The sequence below is a fragment of the Chlorocebus sabaeus genome, chromosome 20 (genome assembly GCF_047675955.1).
Source record: "Chlorocebus sabaeus isolate Y175 chromosome 20, mChlSab1.0.hap1, whole genome shotgun sequence".
NCBI classification, from domain to species: Eukaryota; Metazoa; Chordata; class Mammalia; order Primates; family Cercopithecidae; genus Chlorocebus; species Chlorocebus sabaeus.
The window spans coordinates 115927537-115954398 of record NC_132923.1 but is presented as its reverse complement, the minus strand read 5'-3'; the positions used below and the strand labels follow the sequence as shown (position 1 = coordinate 115954398).

The 26862-nt window shown below is 37.4% G+C and overlaps 1 protein-coding gene across 26 annotated transcripts in view; it reads right to left on the bottom strand.

Moving 5' to 3' along the window:
• The window catches only part of EIF4G3 (eukaryotic translation initiation factor 4 gamma 3), a 373903-nt gene that overhangs the window by 227538 nt on the left and 119503 nt on the right, over nt 1–26862 (bottom strand). For 24 of the 26 annotated variants that reach the window (XM_073007734.1, XM_073007735.1, XM_073007738.1 and 21 more), the window contains one exon: nt 11656–11784. The exons of the other annotated variants lie outside the window; for them this stretch is intronic. Coding sequence is in view for 15 of the 24 variants with exons in the window: in XM_073007741.1 (XP_072863842.1) it covers nt 11656–11784 (129 nt within the window). In the remaining 9 variants the exon portion in view is untranslated. The remainder of the gene's footprint in view (nt 1–11655; nt 11785–26862) is intronic. 26 annotated transcript variants of the gene reach the window in all.

Genomic DNA, 26862 nt, shown 5'->3' with positions numbered 1-26862 from the left:
AACACAGAAAAATAAAAATTTTAAAATGAATCACAGATCTAAATGTAAGAACTAAAAGTATATAATTCCAACAAAGGAACATGGGGGAAACTTTCAGAACATCAAATTTGGCAATGTTTTCTTAGCTATGACACCAAAAGCACAGACAACAAAAGATAAACTAGACTTCATCAAAATTAAAAAGTTGTGAGCGAGGCATGGTGGCACATGCCTGTCGTCCCAGATCCTTGGGAGGATAAGTTGGGGGGATCCCTTGTATCCCAGAGACAGAAGCTACAGTGAGTTGTGTCCATCACCCTGAACTCCAGACTGGTGTACAGAATGAGACCTGTCTCAAAAAAAACCCAAAAATTAAAAACTTTCTGTAAAGAACACTATCAACAAAGTGAAAAGGCACCTGACAGGATAGGATAAAATATATGTAAATCACATATCTGATAAGGAATTGATATCCAGAACATATAAAGAACTCCTACAACTCAACAACAACAAAACAAGCAACCCAATTAAAAAAGGGGCAAAGGGCTTTGAATAAACATTTCTCCAAAAATAGACAAATGGCCAGTAAGCACTTTAAAAGACGTTCTATATCAATAATCGTTAGCGACATGCAAATATTTTACAAATACACTCTCTCTCCTCGCCTCTCGGCATGTAAAGTTTCCAACACCACCAAGGTGATATTAGGAAATACATATTTGGTCTTCATCCTGATTCCTGTCATACAACTTCTAAAAACCTTAGAATCTCCAAAGTCTGTCTTTTTGTATGCTAATGTTGACTGATCGCTAGAGTTGATCATCACAAGGGCATGATTAGAGGGTTAGGACTTTCAGTCCAACCCCCAACCTCAGGGGAAGGAGACGGGCTAAAGGTCAAGCTGATCACCAATGGTCAATAGTTTAACCAATTATGCATATAATGAGGTCTCCAAAAAACCTAGGACACGGTTAAGTGAGCTTCTAGGTAGCTGAACACATGGAAGTTGCTGGAGGATGGTGCACCAAGGAAGGGCAGAGAAGCTCTGTGCCCCTTCCCCCATACCTCACCCTAGGCATCTCTTCAACTGTATCCTTTGTGTTATCCTTTATAATAAACAAGTAAACATGTTTTCTTGAGATCTGTGAGCTGCTCCAGCAAATTTATCAAACTCAAAGAGGGGATCACGAGATCCCCAACTTGAAGCCAGTCAGTCGAAAGTTCCAGAGGTCCGGATGTATGGCTGGTATCTGAAGGTGTGGGAAGGCAGTCTTGAGGAATGTTTTTAATCTTTCTGTGTCAAGTTTAAATGCATATTCCTAGATTTTGGTTTTTGACCAATTTGAGTCACCACTGAATTGAGATAATTTAACTGTGTTATTATTACAGTTATGTTAAAGCGAACTAAATATGGCCTGAGAAGGACTCCGTACTTCTACATCTGAGTCCCGGTGGATGAACCCTAACTCAGCTTAAAAGGCAGACAAGACTGAAAACCTAACTTAAGAGTATGCAGCTGTAACAACAGATAAGTCTTGGCCAATCCCAGCAGCCATATTTCAACCAATCATAGACTGCTGAGTGTTCAAACAAGGCAAACATCACCCCATAACCAATTAAGCTGTTTCTGTACCTCATTTCTGATATTTTTTTACAACACTTTCCCCTTTTTTTGGTCTATAAATTTGTTCTGACCAAAAGGTACCCCTGGAGTCTCTCTGAATTTGCTGTGATTCTGGGGGCTGCCTGCACCAATCGTTCACTGCTCAATTAAACTCCTTTAAATTTAATTCGACTAAGTTTTAACAGTTATGAATATGTTTCACAGTCCAGATGTCTTATCACATTTACTTTGTATTTCCCCTTTCCTGACTTTCTCTCAGGGATGTCAGCTGCTTTCTGCAGTTATTAATCCCTAGATTACCTCTGCATCCTCCTTTTTATTTTTATTTTTTGTAGAGACCAAGTCTCACTATGTTGCCCAGGCTCATCTCGAACTCCTGGGCTCAAGCTATGCTTCCACCACAGGCTCCCAAAGTGCTAGGATTACAGGTGTGAGCCACAATGCCCAGCCTCAGCATGCCCCTTATTAATCATTCAACCAGTATAACAAATTCACATATTAAAAATCCTCTCCATTTGAAATAGTTTAGTGTAATTTATTTCTTACTATAAGACTTTGACAACTGCACTAAACAGGCATGCGAAAATTTGAAACTGAACTATAAAAGAAGATGGGCAATTTTCAAGATGATCAAGAGTAGTAAGATGTGGAGTAATAAACAGAATTTTGAATAATATAGTGTAGTACTTGAAACTGGAGTAACACTGGCAGTGAAGAGAAATGGAAATATGTTTTACATGAAAAGTATAATAAAATGTTGGCAACATGGTTTCTTTGATATGTCACCTACTTAGGGGTTTTCTACGAAACAAAATACTTCACAGAGAACACACACACACACACACACACACACACACACACACACGGGAGACAGAATTCAGATAGCTTGAGAGTTCATCATTCTTCACAGAGAAAAGGGTCCATCAACTGATGAAAAATTTGGAAATCAGACTTAGCCCTTCGTGTTACCTAATTATAAGCATGACTAGACATCAGAGAAAAAAAAGAAAAGAAACAGTAAATAAATGCATGCACTGAGGAAAAAAGTTTATTGGTTTAGTAAGTAACACTTTTTTTTTTTTTGGAGACAGGGTCTCACTCTGCCGCCAAGGCTGGAGTGCAAGTGGCACAAGCATGGCTCACTGCAGCCTTGACCTCCTGGGCTCAGGTGAGGCTCCCACTTTAGCCTCCCAATCAGGTGAGACTAGAGGCCCATGCCGCCATACTCGGCTACTTTTTGTAGAGTTGGGGTTTCCCTGTGTTGCCCAGGCTGGTCTCAAACTCCTGAGCTCAAGCGAACTGCCCACCTCAGCCTCCCAAAGTGCTGGGATTATAAGCATGAGCCACCTCATCCAGCCCAACATTTTTATTTTCTAATAGTCATTCTAAATATCAATTTATAATATTCATTCTTTATACTTAATTGACTCTATTTGCTTTAAATGTAACTAAGTTAACCTCTCTTTACTATTCATTGAGAAAATTTAAAATGACCATCATCTACAAGTTGATTGTGTATGTTGCTGGCTTTTCATTGAATGTTGAGTCATTGAAATTCACAGTTCTTAGTTCTATAAAGATAGCTAGCTTCTGTATACTACACTTCATAGTTTGTGACTTTTAAGTAATTTTTTTCATTTGATCCCTTATAAAAACAGTCCTGAATTAAGCTTGTCCTCTCATTTCTCTCCCAGCAATCAGCATGCTCCCGTCCGCTACAATAAATCTGAACAGACATATATATCCATTTATCTGACTAAACTCAAGACAATATTATGTCTACTATGGTACTTAACCTCTCTGCTGAGCTTTCCCTCAGAGTTCTGTCTGCTCACTTTCCCCACAACACTCTCTAAATCACATATACATTTTTGTAGAACTATCACAAGCACTTTAAATTGAAGAGTCAAACTGCACAATTTCTTCATTATTCTTAAAACTTACCTGTTCTATTTCTCATCCTTAAATTTACTGACACATACTAATCTCCGTAGCTGAACTTAATTAGCAATTTTCAGAACCATAAAAATCTAAAAATCTGAATGTCACAACCAGATAAAAAATAAATTAGTGGCACTAAAGTGAGTTTCTCCCCTAAATCTATGGGAAATAAATGAAGTCTGATATTCCCAAGAGGTAAACTGGCAAGAAAAATGCTGACAGAGTTTTTCATGACTTCTTAAAACAAATGAGAGGTAGCCAGAGAAATAAACAAGAGTCTCCCAGGATGCATCCAAAAGAAACAGCTGTTCAAATGTAAAAGACAAAATCCTAAACCTTTTTTCTCTGACAGGATTTAAGTGAAAATGAACATCATCAACAAAAGACTGAGCCTACACAAAACAGAAGAAAAGAAATGCTTACAAAATCACAATCAGTTTGGTTCTTACAAAATTCCTTAGCTTGCTGTAATAGTGCTGAATTAATACTCAGATATTCTAAACTGTGGGTTCCAGCCATGTGAATTTGCCAAACAGAATGTAAAACTTAGGGTGAGAAGTCTGAAAAATAATTGTACTTAATCATCACTCTTGCAGCAACATTTAAAAACTAACCACAGAAATGTCAAAAGAAAATAAATGGAATGTTTTTTGGCTACAGGCAAAACAAAGAGAAGTATAATCAAACATATAAAAGCTGCTTTAGGCACATTTCAAGGTAAGTTACAGGACTGCGTAAAAGATTAAACACCTAGGCCAGGCACGGTGGCTCACACCTATAATCCTAGCACTCTGGGAGGCCAAGGCAGGCAGGCTGCTTGAACTCAGGACTTCAAGACCAGCCTGCACAACTTGGGGAAACCCAGTTCCTACAAAAAAATACAAAAAGTCAGCTAGTCCCAGCTACTCAGGAGGCTAAGACAAGAGGATTGCTTGAGCCTGGGAGGTGGAGACTGCAGTGAACAGAAAACACACCACTGCACTCCAATTTGGGTGGCAAAGTGAAACCTTGGCAAAAAAAAAAAAAAAAAGAAGGAAGGATGGAAAGAGAGAAAGAAGAAGGAAGGAAGGAAGGAAGGAAGGAAGGAAGGAAGGAAGGAAGGGAGAGAGAGAGGGAGGAAACACCTATTAGAAAAAAATTTGATCAAGGTCACTTTATAAATATGGTTGCAACTAACTTTTTAAATAAAAACAAAAAATGACCAAAAGAGCTGAACACTCTTCTAATCAAGTGTCACATTAAAATAAATCTCAACAACTAGAAAAGCCTATCATGATTCTTTACAAGTTGTATTCATGGTACATGGGGACTTGGTGTGGGTCTGGACACCTGCAGTACTGACTGCACTGAGTTGGTCCCCTTGGTGACAAATCCTCCATTTGGTTTTTCTAAGTTGATAATATGTGTAAGTTCTTAAAAACCTACTTTTTGTTAAAAGTGTCAACAAATATTGTCATTAAACACTTTACAAATAACATGCCTTTGCAAATGTCATTAATTTAAAAGTAAGTTATAAAGGCCTATAAAATATTCATATTTATATTTGTGATATGCTGAAGAATCCTGGTAAGCTCACCTCAAATACTGCCTTAGACGGATATGATGTGTTTCAAAGTGGGGGCCTTGAGGAGTGTAAAAACTATAAATTTTGTTTTTTTAAATTAAACCAATACTCATCTATTTCAACAATGAAATGTGATGTTTTCTTAAAGCAAACTTTCACAGCTTCCTCTGTTTTATCATGGTTAACAAAGATGCATCAAACTCAGAATTTATATTCTTCACAAAAGGTAAGGAAAAAAAAGGCATATGCAGTAAGGAAAAATCACTATTCAGCTTCATTCGTTTTGTTTGTTTGTTTGTGTTTCCTTTGAGACAGGGTCTCACTCTGCCACCCAGGCTGGAGTTTAATGGTGTAATCCCAGCTCACTGCAGCCTCAACCTCCCAGTCTCCAGCGATCCTCTCACCTCAGCCTCCCAAGCAGCTGGGACTACGATTGTGTGCCATCACACATGGCTAGTATTTTTTACATTTTTTGTAGAGACAGGGTCTCAGAAGGGCACCATGGCTCAAGCCTATAAACCCATTTCCTTGTAAGGCTGAGGCTGAAGGACTGTATGAGACCAAGATTTAGAAACAAAACCTGCCTTGGCAACAAAGCAAGTCCCATCTCTGCAAAAAATTAAAAAATGAGTCAGTCACCATGGAGCTCGCACACAGTCCCAGCTACCTGAAGAACGGCTTGAGTCCAGGGGGTCAAGGCTGCAGTGAGCTATGATCACACTACTGCATTCCAGCTTGGGTGACAGAGTGAGGCCCTGTCTCTAAAAATAAAAATAAATAAAGAAAAAAACAGCTTACAAAGGCTGGAGCAGTCAATGAACAATTATGAGACAACACAGAGAAATTCTCCTTAGTAAATAAAACAAGATTCCCGGAAGCTGGATAAAGCAAAAATGGTTGTTGGGACCATTCATCATTTGAAACGCATCCTTCACTAATGATGAAAACTGTGGTGTAACAATAAGCATCACGATCAAGCAATACTCCTCAGTGAAGAACTCTGCTTAGTATTTCCAGAGACAATAAAGAATCTAGCCAGTGGGTCATATGCCATCACCATCTCAGTTACTATATATTATATGCTATAGAAGGAGTTCCTCTCCCAGAAAAAAACAGAGAGCCAAATGAAATCCAGAAACAGCAGGCAGATAACACCTATTACCTCACTTCTTTGGCATCATTTTGAGCATGTCTTCTCATTTAATTTCTGTGAATATAGCTCCAAAAGCCTGGAAATCTAGACAACGATGCCAAGAGAAAAAAGAAAAGACCTAGATTTTGATCCTGGTTAATCAGCGCCAGTTTGGCCTTTTTGTAATGGCTACTTTGTGAAAATTAACTAAGTTAAAGCAAATGTGTGCACCAATTAAGCAATAAGTAGGAGTCTCTTTTGTTTTTGCTTATCTTGAGAAGTAATTTTAAATAATTCAAATAAACTTCTCTTCAAAAAAAAAAAAAAAGAATGAAACAAGGCAAAGTTTGGGTAATTTTAAATCTAAAATAGTTTTGTAATTTTCCATAACAACAACTGGCTACTTTCAAGTTAGTGTCCAAAACCCAGGGAGGTCTTAAAGAAAATTCTGATCTCATCTAACAAAAGTTGCTCATGCACAAAGAAGAAAAGTGGGCATTAATAGGAACTTCCATAGGTTAAATTATAAAACAGTGTTAGGGTTGGAACTCTAAATTAGAGAGTCTTTTCTCCTGACTCCCTAGAGAGTGTACTTCTCCAGGGAGATTTACTTTGCAATCTGCCACCAAAGGATACCTTTAAATTCCACACTATTTACTCTTTCCAGAGTACAGACATGCTGGGTTTCAAGATTGTTCAAAAGTATTGCCATTTCTGGGGAACTGTAAGAATCTATGCCTATAAAGACTCTGTCTCACCAATTTACCACTGTCTGAAATGTCATAGTCTAAGTCTTTGACTAATTAAACAAAATCTCCAAAGAGGACGAAGTTAGAAAGAACTACAACTCATGTAAAAAAAGGAAATGCACATTAAGCCTTAAAACTTGGCACATAGGCAGGTGAGGTGAAGCACCTGTGTATGTGTAAAATCCTGTCTTAACAAAGAGAAAGAAGCAGGTAACGAGATTGCTGAGGAGGTTGGAAACAATATTCTACATTTTCCCTCTTTCATGTTTCAAAGCTATGAAATTCACTTTTCTTCGGCTTAGCTTCTTTCACTTAAACCTTAGCAGATTCACTGAGTGTCAAACGTTGAGTCACAGACATAGGTAGTTACTTTGGACAAAAATATTTAATTTACAGAAGAAGGGGAGACTGTCACATCAAAAAGGACATGTAGCTAAAGAATGGTTTCTTTGATCGTATCCTCAGTTGACCGAACCTGTTTTGTATAGAAGAATAAAACAAATCACCGCCAACAGAAAATAACCAATCCAACTGTTATCTGAACATCAGAATAGGCAAAGACATGGAAGACATTTCAAACTCTTGGAGATAGCTTCTAAGTTTCACACTAAATCTTGACAGGTAGCCAAATAAAAGAATTAGCAGGCAAGGATACATGCACACACACACATGCACATATATATATACACACACACATATATATAAATCTTGAGGAGAACCATGTCTGGCAGGCATACAAATAATAAATGCAACTTACTAAATTCAGGAAATCCTGTTCTGAGGCAGGAATTTACATAATCATAACAACACTCTTACAGGGCAGTAGAATTCTAATTTCCCCCTATATAACAGATGAAGAAACGAAGTTCCAGAGATATTAAATAATTTACCCAATATCATATAACCAGAAAGTAACAAAGCCAGCCCTAGAACCTATGGTTTGACTTCAAGCCTATAATCCTTTCCCCTCTATTCTGAAGGCTCTTCTTTCTACTACCACCCATGAACTTGGTGGGGCACAGAGGTATGACTAAGAAAACGTCTTTCCAAAAGAAACACAATTGTCTTAAGACCACCCTCCCATGGAAGCTCATCAAATAATCAGAAAAGATTAATCATAGAAGAGAGAAGAGACTAAAGCTATCACCACATCAAGAGAGACTTTTCATTTTACTTCTGAGGGTAACTCTTTAGAGATTCTCCAGGAGATTTAACATTCATAGTAAGACAACCTTTGTTCACACTGAAGTCTCATTCCTCACCTTCCTGCCACCTCCCAGGAGCTCAGAGGAACTTTGTCTCAGACTATTGTTAATTTGGACTCATTCATTTCACCTAAAAATCATTTACTTCCCCTCTAAAATTCCCTACAGCCCATTCCCCACCCTGCTTCCCTCTTCCCTATGAAGAGGGTACTCAAGCCTCAACCATCTCTCCCTTCTTTGTGTTTCCTATGTGCAGGACTCTTATGTATCCATGCACATTGATAAATCTGTATGCCTTTTTCTCCTATTAATCTGTCTATCGTCAGTCATTTCAGCAAACCCTCAGAGGGCAGAAGGGAAGCTTTGCATCAGCCCCTGCAAACTGTTTCAACTGTGAAACCTAAAAAAAACTTGAGTTTCCCACAGAACTCTTCATTTTTCTAGGTATGCTAGTTTAGAAAAACTTCCTCACCATATCAACAAATGTTAACATATTGCTAGGAGACAGATGAATCCATAGAAGCTTCCCTCGGTCTGAAAGGATGGAGGGGAAAAAAGGGCAGTGAACCAGGTGTGATTTACTGGGTTCATTCATCAGATTTAGGCAAAATGGTGGCAAAACAGACCACAAAAGAATGCAACACAATATTTGGTGGCCATTCTCCCTGGTATTCATGTACTCTGGTTTCTAAAGGCACCTGATAAAATGGCATATAGAACAGCACTTGAGAGGTTCAACAAGTGAGATGCTGGGAGACCATCTTTTCAAACACAAACTATGCATTTGTGAGCAGCCTATCTTTCAGAAAACTTACGTCCTCTGGGTCAACTGCTTGGGTCAAATCACAACTTGAAACAGTAAGAATTTCAAATGGAAAACTAAGCTATTTCCCTTACATGCCAGTTATCAACTGCTTGTCTTTCATATCAAAATTCACCCTGTTTGCCTGTAATGAGAAAATGGATCTGAGCTCTATAAATATTTTAATATTTCGGCTGACACAACATTAAATTTTCTCAGTAGAAGGTCCTAGAGATATGTAGGAGGAAAGGGTTTTGCTCCCTGGTTCCTGGTTCCTGGAGAAGCCCAGATAGCTTCTCCAAAAGATGGCTTCTCTAGTGACCGGCTTCCCTCATGGGCATAGCTTCATCAGAGCAAGATTTCTGCTTCAGTGCACAGCAAGCAACAGTATCCAGCAGCCAAGAGCTACCCCTGGTATTCCCTCAGGAAGATACGCAGCACAGGGTCTTTTCTAAGAAACCTCCCTGCGAACAGCTTTCCCTCGGCATCCTAGAGGGCAGAATTCTGACAAGTTCTGAGGGTGGATTTTCAGTAAGTTCCACTGAAACGGCACCACTGCCATTCAGAAAGCCACACCATGCCCTCTCCAACAAGGTCAAGATCTTAGCCCAGGGTAGTGGTAGCAGTCTCTCACCTAAAACTACCACAAAAAATAAGAGGTAGGTTTGGTAGGCCTCTTTTGGATTTTAGAGGCAACATATACCCTACATCTGAATGTGCCACCTTAACAGATTACAGAGTCACCTAGGAAGTTACCAATTTTGAGTAAGGAACACAATATATGAAGGTTCAACAGCAAATTAGGGATGGGCAGTGCAAGCTGCTCTACCACTTGGGACTTTTGATCCAGTAGATCTAATGCTTTGAATTGTCTGTGGGAAATAGACATGCTGTAAGGAGCCTTTTAGCCAGCGTGCACTGCATTAGCTCTTGGCTATAAGAGATTGGTGCTGGAGAAGCAGGCTTTCCCCAATACTTCATAGGGCAAATTTCCAGCAAGTTCCAGATCAAAGAGTTTCAGCAAGTTCTGAACAGTAACACAGTGGCTTTTCTACCACAGCCTTTGGCTCAGCCCTAAAGAGAAAGGCTCCCTATCTGAGCCTCTACTCAGCCCTAAGGTAAGCATTTGCTCTTTGTATCTGCTATTCTTATGTTCTTGAGAGTGCACAGTTTTTCTCTCCTGATTAGACTCAGATTAATACACCTTAACAGTAAGTTGAGAGGCTGTGTTTAATCTAAGAAACCCAATACAAGAACCTCATTTAAACAAACAGGAGCTCATTTTGTTTTGTTTTCAATGTTTAAAACTCAAAATTATATAGGAATAATTTAGACCAAGTTTAGGCATAGCACTAAGTTCTTGACAAACTTATTTATATATTCATTAACAGGGCTATTTCAGTCATGGTTTGGCAAACTGTACATTCCTTTTCCAAACATTCTGTAGTCTAAAATATAATTAATCAGCACATGGTCAGGAGTTCGCGGCCAATCCGAGCAACATAGCAAGACCCTATCTCTACAAAAACTTTAACCAAAAAAAAAAAAATTAGCAGGGCATGGTGGCATGAGCCTGTAGTCTCAGCTAACTGGGAAACTGAGGCAAGAAGATCACTTGAGTCCAAGAGTTAGAGGTTACAGTGAGCTGTGATCACGCCACCACTGTACTCCAGCCTGGGCCACAGGGCAAGAACCTGTCTCTAAAAAAATAATAAAGAAGGAATAAAAATTGTCTCTAAAAAAAATGAAGAATAAAAAATAAAATCAGCCCCTAACTTATAATCACCATCTTTAGCATTATTTTTAGCAATTCCTGATCTCTCCTATTATTTAAGCTCTAAAAGGTCTGAAATATGGAGGCTAAAATCACAAATAATGTTATAAAAACGATTTTCATTATCAAAAGAGTAGCTCTTACATGTAAATACTGATAATCTCACACAGGTCAAGGTTATTGGCTCGACTCACTCCACATTCTGTAAGGGACTGTTAAGCCAACTCTTAACCACAAGGAAATCCAAACAAGCTTGCAACAGTAGGTCGCTGCAAGCTAAACAATGTATCTTGGCAAACAGCTTAAGTGCAAGGAACACATAGGAACATCTTTAAACAGTGTCTGAATGTCTGTTGTTCCCATTAAGTAGAAATACACTAAGGGGTTCACAATTCTTTTAACAGTTCAACAAAAACTTAAGCCTATCAAATTACAATAATGGACTTAGAAAACAACCAAACCAACAAACAAAAAATCCCACTGATGCTACTCAAGAGGGGAAGACACCAAGTTTTCACATAAGTAGAAAATAACCATCAATGCTTCACCCGAAAGGGGTGGAGACAGTAGCAGATTAAGCATCGAAAAGCAAATCAGTGCTTTGTGGGGGGGTTTTAAGTAAACTTTAGAATTAAACTCTGATTTCTTAAACAATGAAAATGAAAACTAAGTATCACTGACAGTTAATTTTTAATGACTCCAAAATGAAATGTGTGAAATTTGTTAGTAGCCATCTTTATGAACGGTTAAGTCTGAAAAGATGCCAAAGACAAACTAGAAATTACAAGTAATGTTTTATGTTACTGCTTAGGAGTCTCTTTAGAAAAACAAAAATTATGCTTTTACAAGAACATTTCTTATTTTTTGAAAAAAGGTTTATCTTACTTGAGAGAGTCCAGGGGACGATGCATGTCCCGGGGGCGTTGCCGCAAGATTTGGATGCCCCTTGTTTATTTCATGTGCTGAATAAGGGGATGGGGTAGGGGTTCCCGGCTGTCTTGCTACTTGTGTTACCTGTGAGGAAATCAATATTTAGTAAGAATATTATATTAGTAAATCAATCTTAATAAATACAGCTGAACTATCTGATTTTTAATTGGATTTCCTGCCTCACAACTTACACTAAAATAAGCACCTGACTGAACAAACACTTAAATTTTTCAAAACTGAAAAAAACAGATTTCTTAAAAAATATATACATGAATAATCTCATCAATTTGATCAAAGATTCTTGAAGCATGATCTCAAAAGCAAAAATCTTAAAAGAAAACACATGCTACAGGAAAGAAACAATACTTGAAACTACAAACTGTATGATACCATTTTGTAAAAGGAACAGAAAAGAAATAAATGGTTGAAAGAGGAAGGAGATGACTACAGAAGAGGAATAAGGAGAGTTTTGAGGGTGACAGAACTGTCTGTATCATGCTTATAGTGAGAACTGAATGTCTCCGTGCTTGTCAAGACTTATGGACATATACACTAAAAAGGGTGAATCTTACGAAATTACATCTCGATAAATCTAAACTCCAAAAATGGTAAGTTACTTATACAACATAATCTCATTTTTGTCTTTAAAAATGTATATCTGGCCAGGTGCTGTGGCTGATTCCTGTAATCCCAGCACTTTGGGAGGCCAACACAAGAAGACTGCTTAAGAACAGAAGTTTCAGACCAGCCTGTGCAACACAGCAAGACTTCATCTCTATTTTTAAAAAATATTTTTTTTCATTAGCTAGGCATGGTAGCATCCACCTGTAGACATAGCTACTTGGGAAGCTGAGGCAAAAGGACTGCTTGGGCCCAGGAGTTCAAGGATTACAGTGAGCTATGATCACACCACTGTCCTATAACCTGGGTGACAGAGGAAGACTCTATCTCTTTAAATACAAAAAATTTTTTAAAAAGGACATCTAAACATGTGTATACATACACATGTGTAGGAATATTTCTATACACATATTTGTTTATGTATGTATATAATATACACATACACATCTAAAAACATGTATATATAATATTTTTAAAGATCCGTAAGGAAACACACCAAAATCGTAACAGAAAGCATTACAGGTATTTCTTTATTTTCTCATTTACATTTTCTAATATAATACAATAATCATAAATTTATACAACTGAAAAAAATCAGCATGTTTTTATGTAACCAAAAATTTTATTTTCTCCATTTTTTGCAGGCAGTAAATTGCTCATCAGCCCATGACAGAAATGAAACTACTTTACTCAGATCCCTAGTGGAAGTGTCTACCAATCAATCCTAGCCAGCTCTTCCCTCTCATAGTCTAATCCAGACTAACACTGATGGTTTTGCAAACTTTCATGAATTATGGGCAGTTCTGTACTCTGCTAAAATCAAAGAGGCCATTCTCCTTAAGCAATAGTTCTTAAATTTGAGAGGAATATGAACCCTTTGCCAATCTGGAATAAAATACAGACTTCTCAGAATCATATTATTAAATGCATAAAATATATAGGATTATGACAAGTGATCTATATTGAAATACAGGTATAAAAATATTAAAACAAATTCCTGACATATCTTTATTGGTGCATTAAATATAATAACTAACAGCAATTGTTGTCTATAGTCATAATACAAAGAAATGTTAAAATTCATCATTAGACATATTCTCTACTTTCAGTTCATAGGTCTTCTGAATTTTATCATAAAGTTAAAAACTCTGCCCAGGGAAAAAGGAAAATGGCCTGGAATTCACTCAGTCAAAAGGTCTGAAGAAAATCTAGTCCCTGGTACTCTAACCTTCAAATCACTTACAACTCTCTAAACAGACAGAAACATCTTCAGGATCAGCTACCCGATCCCAATACTGAAATCAAATGGACTCACACAGAACTAACTAAAACCAAAAGCTTACGAGTTAAAAGACACATAAATGATGCTACAAATAATTGTAACTAGTTTCATCCCTGTTTTGTAAATAACTTTGATTATGATTTTCTTGGGAATCTTTTTTCTTGGGAAAATTTTGTTTCCAATTTTGAGTGACTATTACCTTTATAAGGGCATAAAGTTCACCATGAAATGTAACAGCGTATATAAATCTCACCAAGGAAATTTTTCAAAGGAGAAAAGTTGGATTGCTATTTAAACATCTACTTTAGAAAATTAATAATCAGAAATGAAGAGCTCTTATAAGTAAATTTCTTACCAACAAAGCTTATGAATTTATATTATTTCCCATGTTTTAGAATTATTTTGATATTTTGCTAAAGTAAAACCTCAATATGAATATACATTTTTAACATGGGAAAAATTCTGTACAGTGAAATAAAGTAAAAATAAAAAGAGAGCAAAGAAGTTAACTATATAAAATCTTAGACCAGTTTTCGGATTTATTCTGATAAAAATTAAATATCAAATTTGCCCATGACAATAAATCATAGTATAGAAAATTTTTAAATACTATTGATAAAAAATATTAAAATACATTATATGTTTATCAACTAAACTAACAAAAGTAAGTTAAAAAAAAAATCTTTGCCCCATTATTGGCAGGGATCTAAGGAAGCAGGACACAGATAAGATACTGTGAATCGGTTACTATCTTCCCAGGATTATAGAACAATGTGTCACCAAGTAAATGCTTCAAAACCATCACTCCAAAATTATTTCACTTTAGAGTACATACCCTAAAGAAAATCTCACCTCAAAAATTAGGAACTTAAAGATATATCCAGCAGCATTTCACATGATGGCAAAAACAGGTAGAAATATCAACTAATGGGAAAACGAAGTAACATAACTGAACTAAATACATACAAAATATAAACCCGTACACTGCAAAGTTGTAAAGAAAAATACATCTGCAGAGCTGTAAAGATTGTAAGCTATGTTTCCTACAGAACTGTAAAGAGGTACTGACATATACTAAAGAATACTGAAAGAACAAATTAAATCATTACAAATAAAATTAGTATCCACTGGTTTGTCAGAAAACTATTATGTTGCCCCATAAAACACAAATGTTTGAGAGAAAGAGAAAAAGCATTGTGCCAAATCCAAAAGTGGTATGCTTTTGCTACATAAAAAGCTTCCTTAAAGGAAACACCGATGAAAAACAACTTTCAAGGTTATATGCCTATGGTATGCATCCTTTGCAACTCTAAATAGTTCTGCCTAACTAGTAATCCTTTGGTATCAGATATTCTAAAAGGGCACTTCCTCCTAAATTGGGGGATGTCTACTAATAAAAGCAGGTCAAAGAAAATAAGTCTATATCAAAATAATAGAAGAACTAGAATTTCTAAGAAATTATTTCTAGAAATAAGCTGTTACATATAATAAAAATCTCTCAGCTTCACTGTGCTCTATTCAATTCAAATAAGATCCTCTATTACATATGTCACACTGCATTAGGCATTCCATATTTGCTTTTAGTGTATTTGTTACAGGGCTTAATGTCTCTGCCAGGGAAAAAAGGTATACCATCTTTAACTAGAAATTATACAGAACAGAAATAGTTAGCACAATCTTATCCCAAAGAAATGCCACAAAGGCTAATAAAATTGTCATAGATAAAAATCAAATTTAGACTAAAATTTAAATACCCCTTGCAAAATATTCCTAAATTAATGATTAACGAATCTTATACTATCTAGCTAAGGGTGCTTCTCTCTTGCTAAACTGTTCAATTTCAGGTCATACTGTTGAAATCCATCTCCTTTAAAGGTAGTAGCAAGAAGTTATTATGCAAAGAAAACAACGTACATTTTCCCATTATTTGAAAGAAATTGCTACCTTCTCAACTATGAAGGCTGGGAGGGAGCAGAGGTGTAGAACAGCTGATAACAGCAACTACTTAACTACCTCCAAAGCTAAACAGATTGTTGTCTTTTCTATAATACTAATCCTAAGCAAAATACATCAACCATTTCTTGTAGTGCAATATATGTTTGTGTGTACTGCTTATTGTATTTAAAAGAAAATATGCCCAAGAAACGTTTTTGTTTCTTATAGATATTATATTTTTGCATTGGTAACAATGTGGGGCTTACAAAATTCTCATTCTCTTTCTGGTAGAAATGTAAACTGGTACAACCACTTTGGGAAGCAATTTGGCATTAGCTGGTAAGCTTGGAAACAGTCATGCCCTATGACCCAGCCATTCCACTCCTAGATATACTTCTGGGAAAAAATAATTAAAACGTGCCCCAGGGTACAAGAACAAAAATGTTTATAGTTGCATTGTTTTAATAACCAAAAACTGGAAACAACCCAACTGTTCATTAATAGAATTGATCAATAATGAAAATTTCATACACAGAAAATTTTCCTATACAGAAACAGAATAAAAAACTAGCATAACACAATTTAGATGACCCTCATAAATGGTACCGAGTAAAAGATTAAGAACAATATATAAAGTATGACTCCATTTATCCAAATACCCAAAACCAGCAAAACTGGACCATATTAGTCAATAGAGGTATATACATGTTTAGCAACACTATAAAGAGAAGCAGGAAAATGACTTTTAAAAGGCAGATAGTTATTTCTGGGGAGAGAGGAAATTATGACAAGTCATGTAATTTTTTTTTAAATTGGTTTGAAACATTTTTTTTGCTTTAAAATTATTTGTTAAACTCTACCTTTAAGTTTTATGTACTTTTATGAATGTGTATTTTAATCCTCTTCCATACCACCTACCTTAAAAACAAGATTAAAGACAAAAGTGAACGACTAACACCTGTGATAAAATATCACTTACATTGGTATTACACTGTTACTCTGCATAGTAGAAAGAAAATTTAAAAAGAAATACTGCTGCAAGAAAGAAAAGCTCTAAAATTTTGACTCAGTGGAAACTTCAGGTAGCTAGTGATTTTTCATTCAAGATTTCCACCAAAAAATAATCTCTTATAAAATTAACGACATTTGGTGGTTGGTGACCAATATTAACTTCACAGAGTTTTACAAAAATTTAAAGTAGACCATAAAGATCGTGCAAGTTAAGATTAGTCATTAGGTATAAAATGTATTTATCTAGCACTAACTTATCAGATTTGATTATATTCTGCCCAATTAAGAGCTATCATACATAAACCACAATGTTCAAATAACAAATAAAATATGGAAAACAAAGTTTCCTTAATATGATCATTCTTACACGACTCCAGAGCAAGGGAAATACCCGCTGAAGGAAACAAAATGGGAAAAAAAACTGGCCAGATGTAAACAACAGAGATTAGGGACTATGAAAAACAGTAGATGGCCACTACCCAGGGGGCAGCAGATACTGAGATACTGGCATGCAGGAATTCCAGATAAGCAGTGCTACTTCTTCAAAATTTTCAAGAGTAACCAAAAATAAGGCTTTCTGCATGAAATTGTCCTGATTTCCCATACACACTACATGCCAAATAAACCATATATTGGTATATTAAATACACAGGCAGCCAGAGTATGGACATGGCTCTAGGGGTATGTCATGATATAAACTTGCTTTTTAATTTTTTTTAAGCGATGGGGTCTCATTGTGTTGCCCAGGCTGGGGTGCACTGGTGTGATCACAGCTCACTGCAGCCTCCATCTCCCAGATCCACCCACCTCAGGCTACAGAGTATCTGGGACTACAGGCACATGCCACCATGGCTCAGTAATTTGTGTGTGTGTGTGTGTGTGTGTGTGTGTGTGTGTGTGTGTGTTTTGTAGAGACAAGTTCTCATTGTGTTGTCCGGACAGGTCTCAAACTCTGAAACTCAAGTGATCTTCCTACCTCCGCTTCCCAAGGTGCCAGGATCACAGGTATGAGCCACTACACCTGGCCAAACTTTCTATAAATACTCAGATATAGACTTGTGACTGGATTCTACACAAACAGGCATTGACTGAATACAGATATATTGTTAAATATAACACACGCAGAAAGCACTATGTTTTTATTGTATATATTTTATATAATATGAATAAAAACATACTGATTTTAAAAGTATAGTAATTAATCAGTTACTAAAAGAATAACAGGAAACTCCAGGATTCCTATCAAGTAAACTAAATTTTCAGCAACAAATGATTCATATAAAGGTAAAAGGCACACGGTTTATGTGTGTGACATCCCTTATTTTATAAATCCCAAGATAAAGTTTATTTAGCGAGGTCACCTAAAAACATTTCAGCAGCTGCAACTCATACACAGAAATAACCAAGTTCCATTCTGGGTAGTTCGGAAAGATCCCAAAGCTTTTCTTACCTGGGTAATTTCTATAGTTTATGCTCCTCAAGCAGCAGAATAGATAAGTAAAGTCTTTCCCTTCATTAATATTTTGTATCATCCTGGTTCTTCCTTCAGATCATTTATTTTCCAAAATCTATAGATATTGAGAACTAAATAAAAGCTGGTCTGCTCAACTAAAAGGAGCACTACAGTGGATACTAGGATGGAAGTTTTACTTATACCTGACACTATTTGAATTCTGTTAATATCACTGCCAATCCCCAACCACCAAGAAAAAAAGAGAAAGAAATAGAAAATGGTATTCCTCCTTGCTCTACTCTTATCTATACTTAAAAAGTTGAATTACATGAAATTCCAGATTTACAGATATTCAAGTATATTTTAACCTTAAAAAAGAAAAGGTAATTTTATATGATTCGAGTAATACTTAAAAACTCAAGCAAACACACACCATATATGTTCTAGTATGGACTTTGTCAGCACTGGGTTTAATTCTGAGGGTTGTTTTTCTTATTTACTAACTGTCCAACAGAAACAGGAAAATGTTCTATTTCAAAGAACATTTCAAAGTTGGAGGGTCAGTAACAATGCTAACAAACGAAAAAATAAATAAGAAAGAAACACTTCCAAAAATGTCTAGGTATCAAAGGTTAGCGAAAGTGGACCATATGTGAATCCTTGAGGACCACAGAGCAAACTATTTTTATTGAGACGGTCTTTATCGCCTAGGCAGGTGTATAGTGGCCCGATCTCGGCTCACTGCAGGTTCCAACTACCTCCCAGGATCAAGTGATCCTCCCAACTCTGCCTCCTGAGTAGCTGGGACTACAGGCGTGCACTACCACTCCCAGCTAATTTTTTATTTTTTGTAGAGACAAGATTTCGCCATGTTGCCCAGGCTGGTCTTAAACTTATGGGCTCAAGGAGTCCACCCGCCTTGGCCCTCTAAAGTGCTGAAATTACAGGCGTGCATCACCGCATCCAGCCAGGGTGGACTCAAATCTAAGATGGCTCTCAGTATTCCTATACTTGGTGTACACACCCTGAATAATTCCCTCCTCTGAAGAAAGAGGGGGGCCAGTGAATATAGTAGGCTGATGTGGCTAGGTAATTTATTAGTTATCTGAATTAATCAACAGACAACTCACAAACTTAACAGCTTAAAACACCAAACATTTAAGTCCTTCTTGGCATGGTAAGGACTTAGGGTTTTATTCTAACATGATTGGGAACCTACAGGAAGTTTTAAGTAGGAGTGTGAAAAGATCCAATGTTTTCCAAAGATCATTTTGGTTGCTCTGTAAGAATAAGAACTGAAGAGTACAAGAATAGAAGCAGAGAGATTAGTTAAAAGCTATCATGCCAGGCCGCAGTGGCTCACATCTGTAGTCCCAGCAACTTAGGAGTGTAAGGCAAGAGGCCCAACAGTTCGGGGCTGTAAGGCACCATGATCATGCCTGTGAAAAGCCACTGCATTGTAGCCTGGTCAACATAGCGAGATCGTGTCTCTTAAGGGGGAAAAAAAAAAAAAAAGCTACTGCAATCATCTTGGCCACAACTGATGGTGGCTTAGAACATGGTAATAACAAGATAATTTGTTTGAGCAGGTGGGACAGAAAGGAATGTAGACTCATTGATTCATTCATTCGTTTAACATATATTTACTGAGAACTTTATACCAAGCGTTGTACTGGGTGCATGGAATACATCAGTGAGTAAGAGAGACTAAAATCCCTGCATTCCTGGAGTTTACAGTCTAGCTGAAATACTAACAGCCATAATACTTAAATAAATTATATAGTGTACTTGAAAGTGATAGGTTATGAATATCAGGGATGGATTTTTAAGTTTATGGCTTGAAAGATTAGGTGGGAAGAAGGGAAAGTACTCCTAATCCAAAATGCCTGGTACCAGAAGTATTTCAGTGTTTTTTTTTAATTGTTGAATGTATGCACTGTACCACTTCAGCAGCCCTAATCCAAATATCCAAAATCCAAATGCTCTAATGATCATTTTCCTTGAGCCATCATGTTGGCACTCCAAAACATTCAGACTGTGGAGCACTGTATATTTTTGGATCGGGATGTTCAACCTGTATTACTGTGAGACAGGATTAGAGGCAGAATAGACAAAGGGAAAGGGATAATCAATCACAAGTAGTTTTAGATGCCTATCAGAGACTCAAATGGAAATAATAAATAGTGTGTTGACTATATGAATCTAAGCTCAGGAGAGCAGTCAGGGCCAAGCAAGTAAATCTAGAGGTAGGTTCATTACCAACATTCCACATAGCATCTAAGCTAATTATCAAAACCAGCAAATTTCAGATGAAAACGTCAGAAACGTATGAGAGGAAGACAGCAAAAGGCAAAGCTAAAATTTATTTCTGGATCAATTTTGTCAATGTCAATTGTTACTCAAGGTTGTGCTTACTCTCATTATGTAATCAGTACGGTTTATTTCTCTGCTTAGTTTTTTAGGGTTTTTTTTGTTTTTTTGGAGACAGAGACTCACTCTGTCACCCAGGCTGAAGTATAGTGGTGCAATCTTGGCTCACTGCAACCTCCACCTCCCGGGTTCAAGCAATTCTCCTGCCTCAGTCTCCCAAGTAGTCGAGACTACAGGCACATGCCACCATGCCTGGCTAATTTTTGTATTTTTAATAGTCTGGTTTCATCACGTTGGCTAGGCTGGTCTCAAACACCTGACCTCAAGTGATCCATCTGCCTTAGACTTCCAAAGTGCTGAGATTACAGGTGTGAGTCACTGCGCCTGGTCTTTCTGCTTGCTTTTTGTTTGTTTGTTTCTGACGCAGGGTCTTGCTCTGTCACTCAGGCTGAAGCATAGTGAAGTGATGCAATCACAGCCCACTGCAACCTCAAACTCCAGGGCTCAGGCAATCCTCCCGTTTCAGCCTCCCAGGTAGTTAAAACTACATGTGTGTGCCACTACACTGGGCTAATTTGTTTTATTTTTTGGAGAGACAGGGCCTCACTATGTTGCCCAGGCTGGCTTCAAACTCCTGGGTTCAAGCGATCCTCCCACCTCAGCCTCCCAAAGTGCTGGGATTACAGGCATGAGCCACTATTCCTAGCCTCTGCTTGTAATTCTAAAAGAAAAAAAACACGATCATCAGAAAATAAATCAGTAATATCCTAAACTAAAATTAAATGAAAGTCAGAATCTCAAAATTTCAAAATACAGGCAAAAGGTGACTAAGGAACAATCAAACCAATGTCAGTAGTCTCAGGATGGATATGGACCTAGCACCACAGAGAAGACGCAAGCAGTAGATACATCTATAGATATAGATATAGATATATAGATATTGATATAGATATTGATATTATTTTGAGATGGAGTTCTACTCTTATTGCCCAAACTGGAATGCAATGGTGCAATCTTGGCTCACTGCAACCTCTGCCTCCCGGGTTCAAGCGTTTCTCCTGCCTCAGCCTCCCAAGTAGCTGGGATTACAGGCGCACGCCACCACGCCTGGCTAATTTTTTGTATTTTTAATAGAAACAGGGTTTCACCACGTTAGCCAAGCTGGTCTTGAACTACCAACCTCAGATGATCCGCCCGCCTCGGCCTCCCAAAGTGCTAGGATTACAGGCATGAGCCACCACGCCCAGCTGATATATATTTTTTTAAATAATGGGTCTGCTGATGCTGGGACAGAATATAAAGGATAGGAAGGATACCATACAGCAATCCAAACCAATTTGATATGATTCCTAATTTCACCTACTCTGTCATCATAAATGAATTATGTGATAAATACCATAGAAAATTTATTTTTTTACTTTTATTTTTTTGAGGCAGGGTCTCACTTTGTCACCCAAGCTAGAATGCAGTGGCACAATCACAACTCACTGGAGCCTCCACTTCCCAAGCTCAATCGATCCTCTCACCTCAGCCTCGTGAGTAGCTGGGACTACAGGCACATGCCACAACGCCCGGCTAACAGGAGATATATTTAAAGTACTGCTGAAAAATAAAGTAACCAGGTCTGAGAAGAATCTGGAAGCGTTTAGTGGCATCTGACTTACACCTTGACAACAACAAGGGTTCAGTTCAGACCAAAAGTTAGAGGCAGTATTTTGAAAAAAACATTGATTCTGTTGAGAGAGCATTAAAAAAAATAGAAAATTAATAGATGCCAAGAAACTATGTGACAGTTGTTTGAACACTGTAAGAGTAAAAAATACTAACTCATTAGAGAACAAGTAAATACATTCTTACAATATATATTTTAAAAAATGTTTTAAAAATGAGAAGTTGCTTATGGTATAATTTTAAGTAAAGAAAGCAGGACAGAAATTTGTGGTGCACTGATAACTTTTTTTTTAAGTGCACAGCAAAACAACTTGAAGGATCCTGTTAAAATGGGTGGTATGAGTCTTTTGTTAATAACATCATGGATCATGTTTTTCCTGTCACACTTTTCATTTTGCGGGGGGGGGCGGTTGCGGGTGAAGGAGTCTCACTCTGTTGCCCAGACTAGAGTGCAGTGGTGCAACCTCGGCTCACTGCAACCTCTGCCTCCCAGGTTCAAGCAATTCTCCTGCCTCAGCCTCCCAAGTAGCTGGGATTATAGGTACATGCCATCACACCCAGCTAATTTTTTTTTTTTTTTTTTTTTGTATTTTTATTAGAGATGGGGTTTTGCCACCTTGGCCAGGCTGGTCTGCAACTCCTTACCTCAAGTGATTCACTTGCCTCAGCCTCCCAAAGTGTTGGGATTATAGGCGTGAGCCACTGTGCCCAGTCTCCTGTCATACTTTTCTCTGTGTTTCAATTTTTCTAGCAGACACATTAATTTTATGGTGAGCAAAATCTGCTATTTGGAACTTGGCAGTGAAGTATCCAGACTGTCTTATAAAATCCTGCTTAAGCCAATGATGTAGTTGAGGATGGCGAGGTTCATGCTATCCTTTGTGCCCTGCAGTCACCCAGAGACTGCAAGGACACAATCAGTGAGTGATCACTGATTCTTATCATCTGTTTGCATCCTTGCAATCCTTGTGGACAGGAATAAGACTTAATGAATACTTATGACACTGCTTGCAGACCAGTGGATACTCAGACGTTTAAGTATAAATATTTTCTCTGTTACTAACTCAACCAAATCTTACTATTATATGGCTATTTGAGGGTAAAATTATTTAGAATATCAACTCATGAACACATCAGTTAGCCAGGGCTGGTTTACAGCCTAAAGGGAGGAAGCCAAGATAGTAAAAAGATTTTTATTTCTTTCACTGCTAATAGAATCCTGGAGAACTGTATTACAATTCCAAGGTCCTTTCCCAGTTCAACAGCTAAACCTTGATCAGTCAGGAATGACTGTTTTGAATTAAAAAAAAAAAAAAAGAGTGGTAAGGTTTATCTATTCTACTAAATCCAATCATTTAGTAGAACTACACATAAAATTAATAAAATCTACATAAGCACAAAAAATTAACTCCTCACTTTTTCAAGGAATATACATATATTAGAGACCAACTGCTGTCCCTGTGGTCAGAAGCAGGAACACGTGACAACTGATCTTCTGAGGAGTGATGGCTTTTAACAGACACATTCTCTTTCTTATGTTCAAAACCCACAGTCAGAGCTTTCCACCAGGATAAGGTTGTATGTGAGTCTGGAGATTACTAATATACATTCAGTGACTGCAATGGAATTAGTCATTTACCAACTTACAACTTAATTTTTTAAAACTAATGCTTTACTCTTTCCCTGTTTATCTTTAGTCAGTTGCTAATCAACTAGTTATTTAACTGACCCAAGGTAAGTGAATTCTATTTTAATTCCAAGGTATTAACAAATCTCAGATTTCAGTATTCAGCTATAAATAAGCACACATTCAATTATATTATCAAAACCACAATATTAAGTTCCTCTGACGCAGATCCCAAATCATATAAGATGTGTGACATATGTGCCCCCATTTTGCAGCTGAGTCATGAATTACCACTTTCCAAACACAAACTTGAAAGAAGGAACATAAGCAGAAGGTAAACAGATTCAAGGCATCCAAGTAAGCTAAACAGCATCAATAAAAGAGCACAGAGTTGTTTCTACCAAAAAAAAAAAGAAATTAGGCATGGTGGTGTGCACTTGTAGTCCTAGCTCTAGGGAGGCTGGGATGGGAGGATTAAGCCCAGAAATTGCAGCAAGCTATGATCATGCTACTGCACTCCAGCCTGGGAGACAGACTGAAGAAAGCCTATCTTAAAAAAAAAAAAAAAACCGTGGTGGCAGCAGGGGGAAGAAAAAAGAAAAAAATGAGCATGGGTTTCGGTGTCAGAGACCTAAGTTTGAATTCTGGCTCTACTACACAGAAACTATATAAGCAAATTACTTAAATTTAGTTTCCTCTTCTGTAAAAGTGAAAACTAAGGTCTTATCATGCTGATTTATTCAACACATTAAGACAATATTTATCATAATGCCTAGTATATAAAAAGTGTTCTAAAGTGGTAGCTCTTTGTGTTTAATTATTTACCAATATTTAAACTGTTGGTTTCAAATCCTAATATTAAGCCAGTAAGTGTAGAACAGTTTTGGGTTGAAATGATTCCTGCTTGATTTTCATTTATACAAATGGGAGTGAGGGTGTTACAATAAACCTAAAGCTGTGGTTTGCAAAGTGTGGTCCCTAGACCAGAGGCATAAGCATCACCTAGAAACTTTCTGAAAACAAATTCACAGGTCTCACCAAGACCTGCTGATTCAGTAACTCCAGGGGTGAGACCCATAAACGTATGGTTAACAAACACACCAGTTAACAACCACTGACCTAAACACAATAATGGCAAGTTTGCACTAACATTCACAGCACCTGCATGATATGCCTGCTTTTCTTTTTTTAATCTGCTGAATTACAACACAAATTAGCAGAAGACAGATTACTGGACATATATATGGCTATACTATATTATTGCTGGGTATGATGGAACACTGTCATTTATAAACAGTTTTATCCCTAAAATGTGCTTTCTTCCCCCAAAAAAGGTAAAAACCACTTTCTTGACTTAACAGACTCATCCCGCTCTCTCCTTTACCCTGCATTCACATTGCACCTACGGAACATCTTATACTAGGTTATGATAAAACCTCAATTTCTTGAAATCCTTGAGGGAAGAACTGACTACACTACTAGATTTTCCAGAATGCTAGGAATTAATCTCTTTACAAAACTTATTTTCCTCATGTAACTGTTTTAAATGGAAATCTTTAGCATTGTCCACATTGAATGTAATCCAAACTTTTTTCTTGGCCACATAAATTCATCATTATGAACACCAAGTTTTATGCACAAATATACTTCATGAAATGTCAATAAAACTCTAAACCAGTCTGTATACTTTTCTGCATCTACATTTGCTATCATGCAGTTAGCTATGATTTTCAGCTGCTACCAACATTCCAACCTGAGGCTATAAGTTTACTTGTTTGTTATTCCATCTTTCTAATAATCTTAGGTGGGCATCGAAACTCAACCAATATTCTGATACCTTTTCTTAGTTCCCTAGTATTCCTCCAATCTCCTAAACATATAAATCTTTTTCTTCTGCATACTTTCTACTTATCCTTAGAAATTCAGCCCAGGGCCGGGCGCGGTGGCTCAAGCCTGTAATCCCAGCACTTTGGGAGGCCGAGATGGGCGGATCACGAGGTCAGGAGATCAAGACCATCCTGGCTAACATGGTGAAACCCCGTCTCTACTGAAAAATACAAAAAAACTAGCCGGGCAAGGTGGTGGGCGCCTGTAGTACCAGCTACTCGGGAGGCTGAGGCAGGAGAATGGCGTAAACCCGGGAGGCGAAGCCTGCAGTGAGCTGAGATCCGGCCACTGTACCCCAGCCTGGGCGACAGAGCGAGACTCCCGTCTCAAAAAAAAAAAAAAAGAAAGAAAGAAATTCAGCCCAAATCTTACCTCCCATGAGAAAAATTTCTTAAAACCCTGTCTCCCTAACTGGGTTTCACACTGCTGCTCCACACTTACAAGAATAGCAAGACATTCTCTGCCTATCCTTCTATAAGCATTTATCTCACTGCACTTAAACTAGACTCCACTTTCAGCTTTCCCACTAGGTTGTAAGTACCTTGAGGGCAGGGAGCAGTGTATCTACTGTGCACAATGCTTGCAAGCAGATACTCTAAAAAAGAGGAACAGGCTATGGTCTGGGGGGAAAAACCCTTGCCAGGGAAGCATAAGAACTTTGGCTCAATGATACAGTATCTGCTTTGTCTAAATTACAGGACCTTGCTTTTGTTCAGTGTTACTGTTTGATTTTTATTTTCTTCACTTCCAATAAAGTGTTGAACAATTTCTTTCCTCTAATTCTTTTAGCTACTCACCAACTTCTGAGTACATTTTGTCTTTCCAGCCAAAATGTAAGAATATAAAGAGAACCCTCTTTTCCGTTGTTTTTTCTCCCACAGAACCTAACCCAACAAATAATAACAATGAGGAAAAAAAAAATCTGCCCCTAAACATGACCTGGGTTAAACTTATTTTATAGCATTTCTTAGCTTCTTTTAAAAAATAATTGGGACTCCTAATACTTGACCGATTTTCACAGACATTAATGAGTTGTCCTCCAGAAAGCTTCCCACCCAATGCAGCCAAATAATCTTTAGTCATAGATTTCAATATTATACTGTCATGTGTGGTTAAACAACAGGCCTACACTCTGAGAAACACATTATTATGTGATTTAGATGCTGTGCAAACAGAGGGTACTTACATAAACCTAGATGGTACAGCCTACCACCTACCTAGGTTATGTGGTACAGCCTATCGTTCCTAGGCTACAAACCTGCACATGTTACTGTACTGAAAACTGTAGGTAATTGTAACACAACA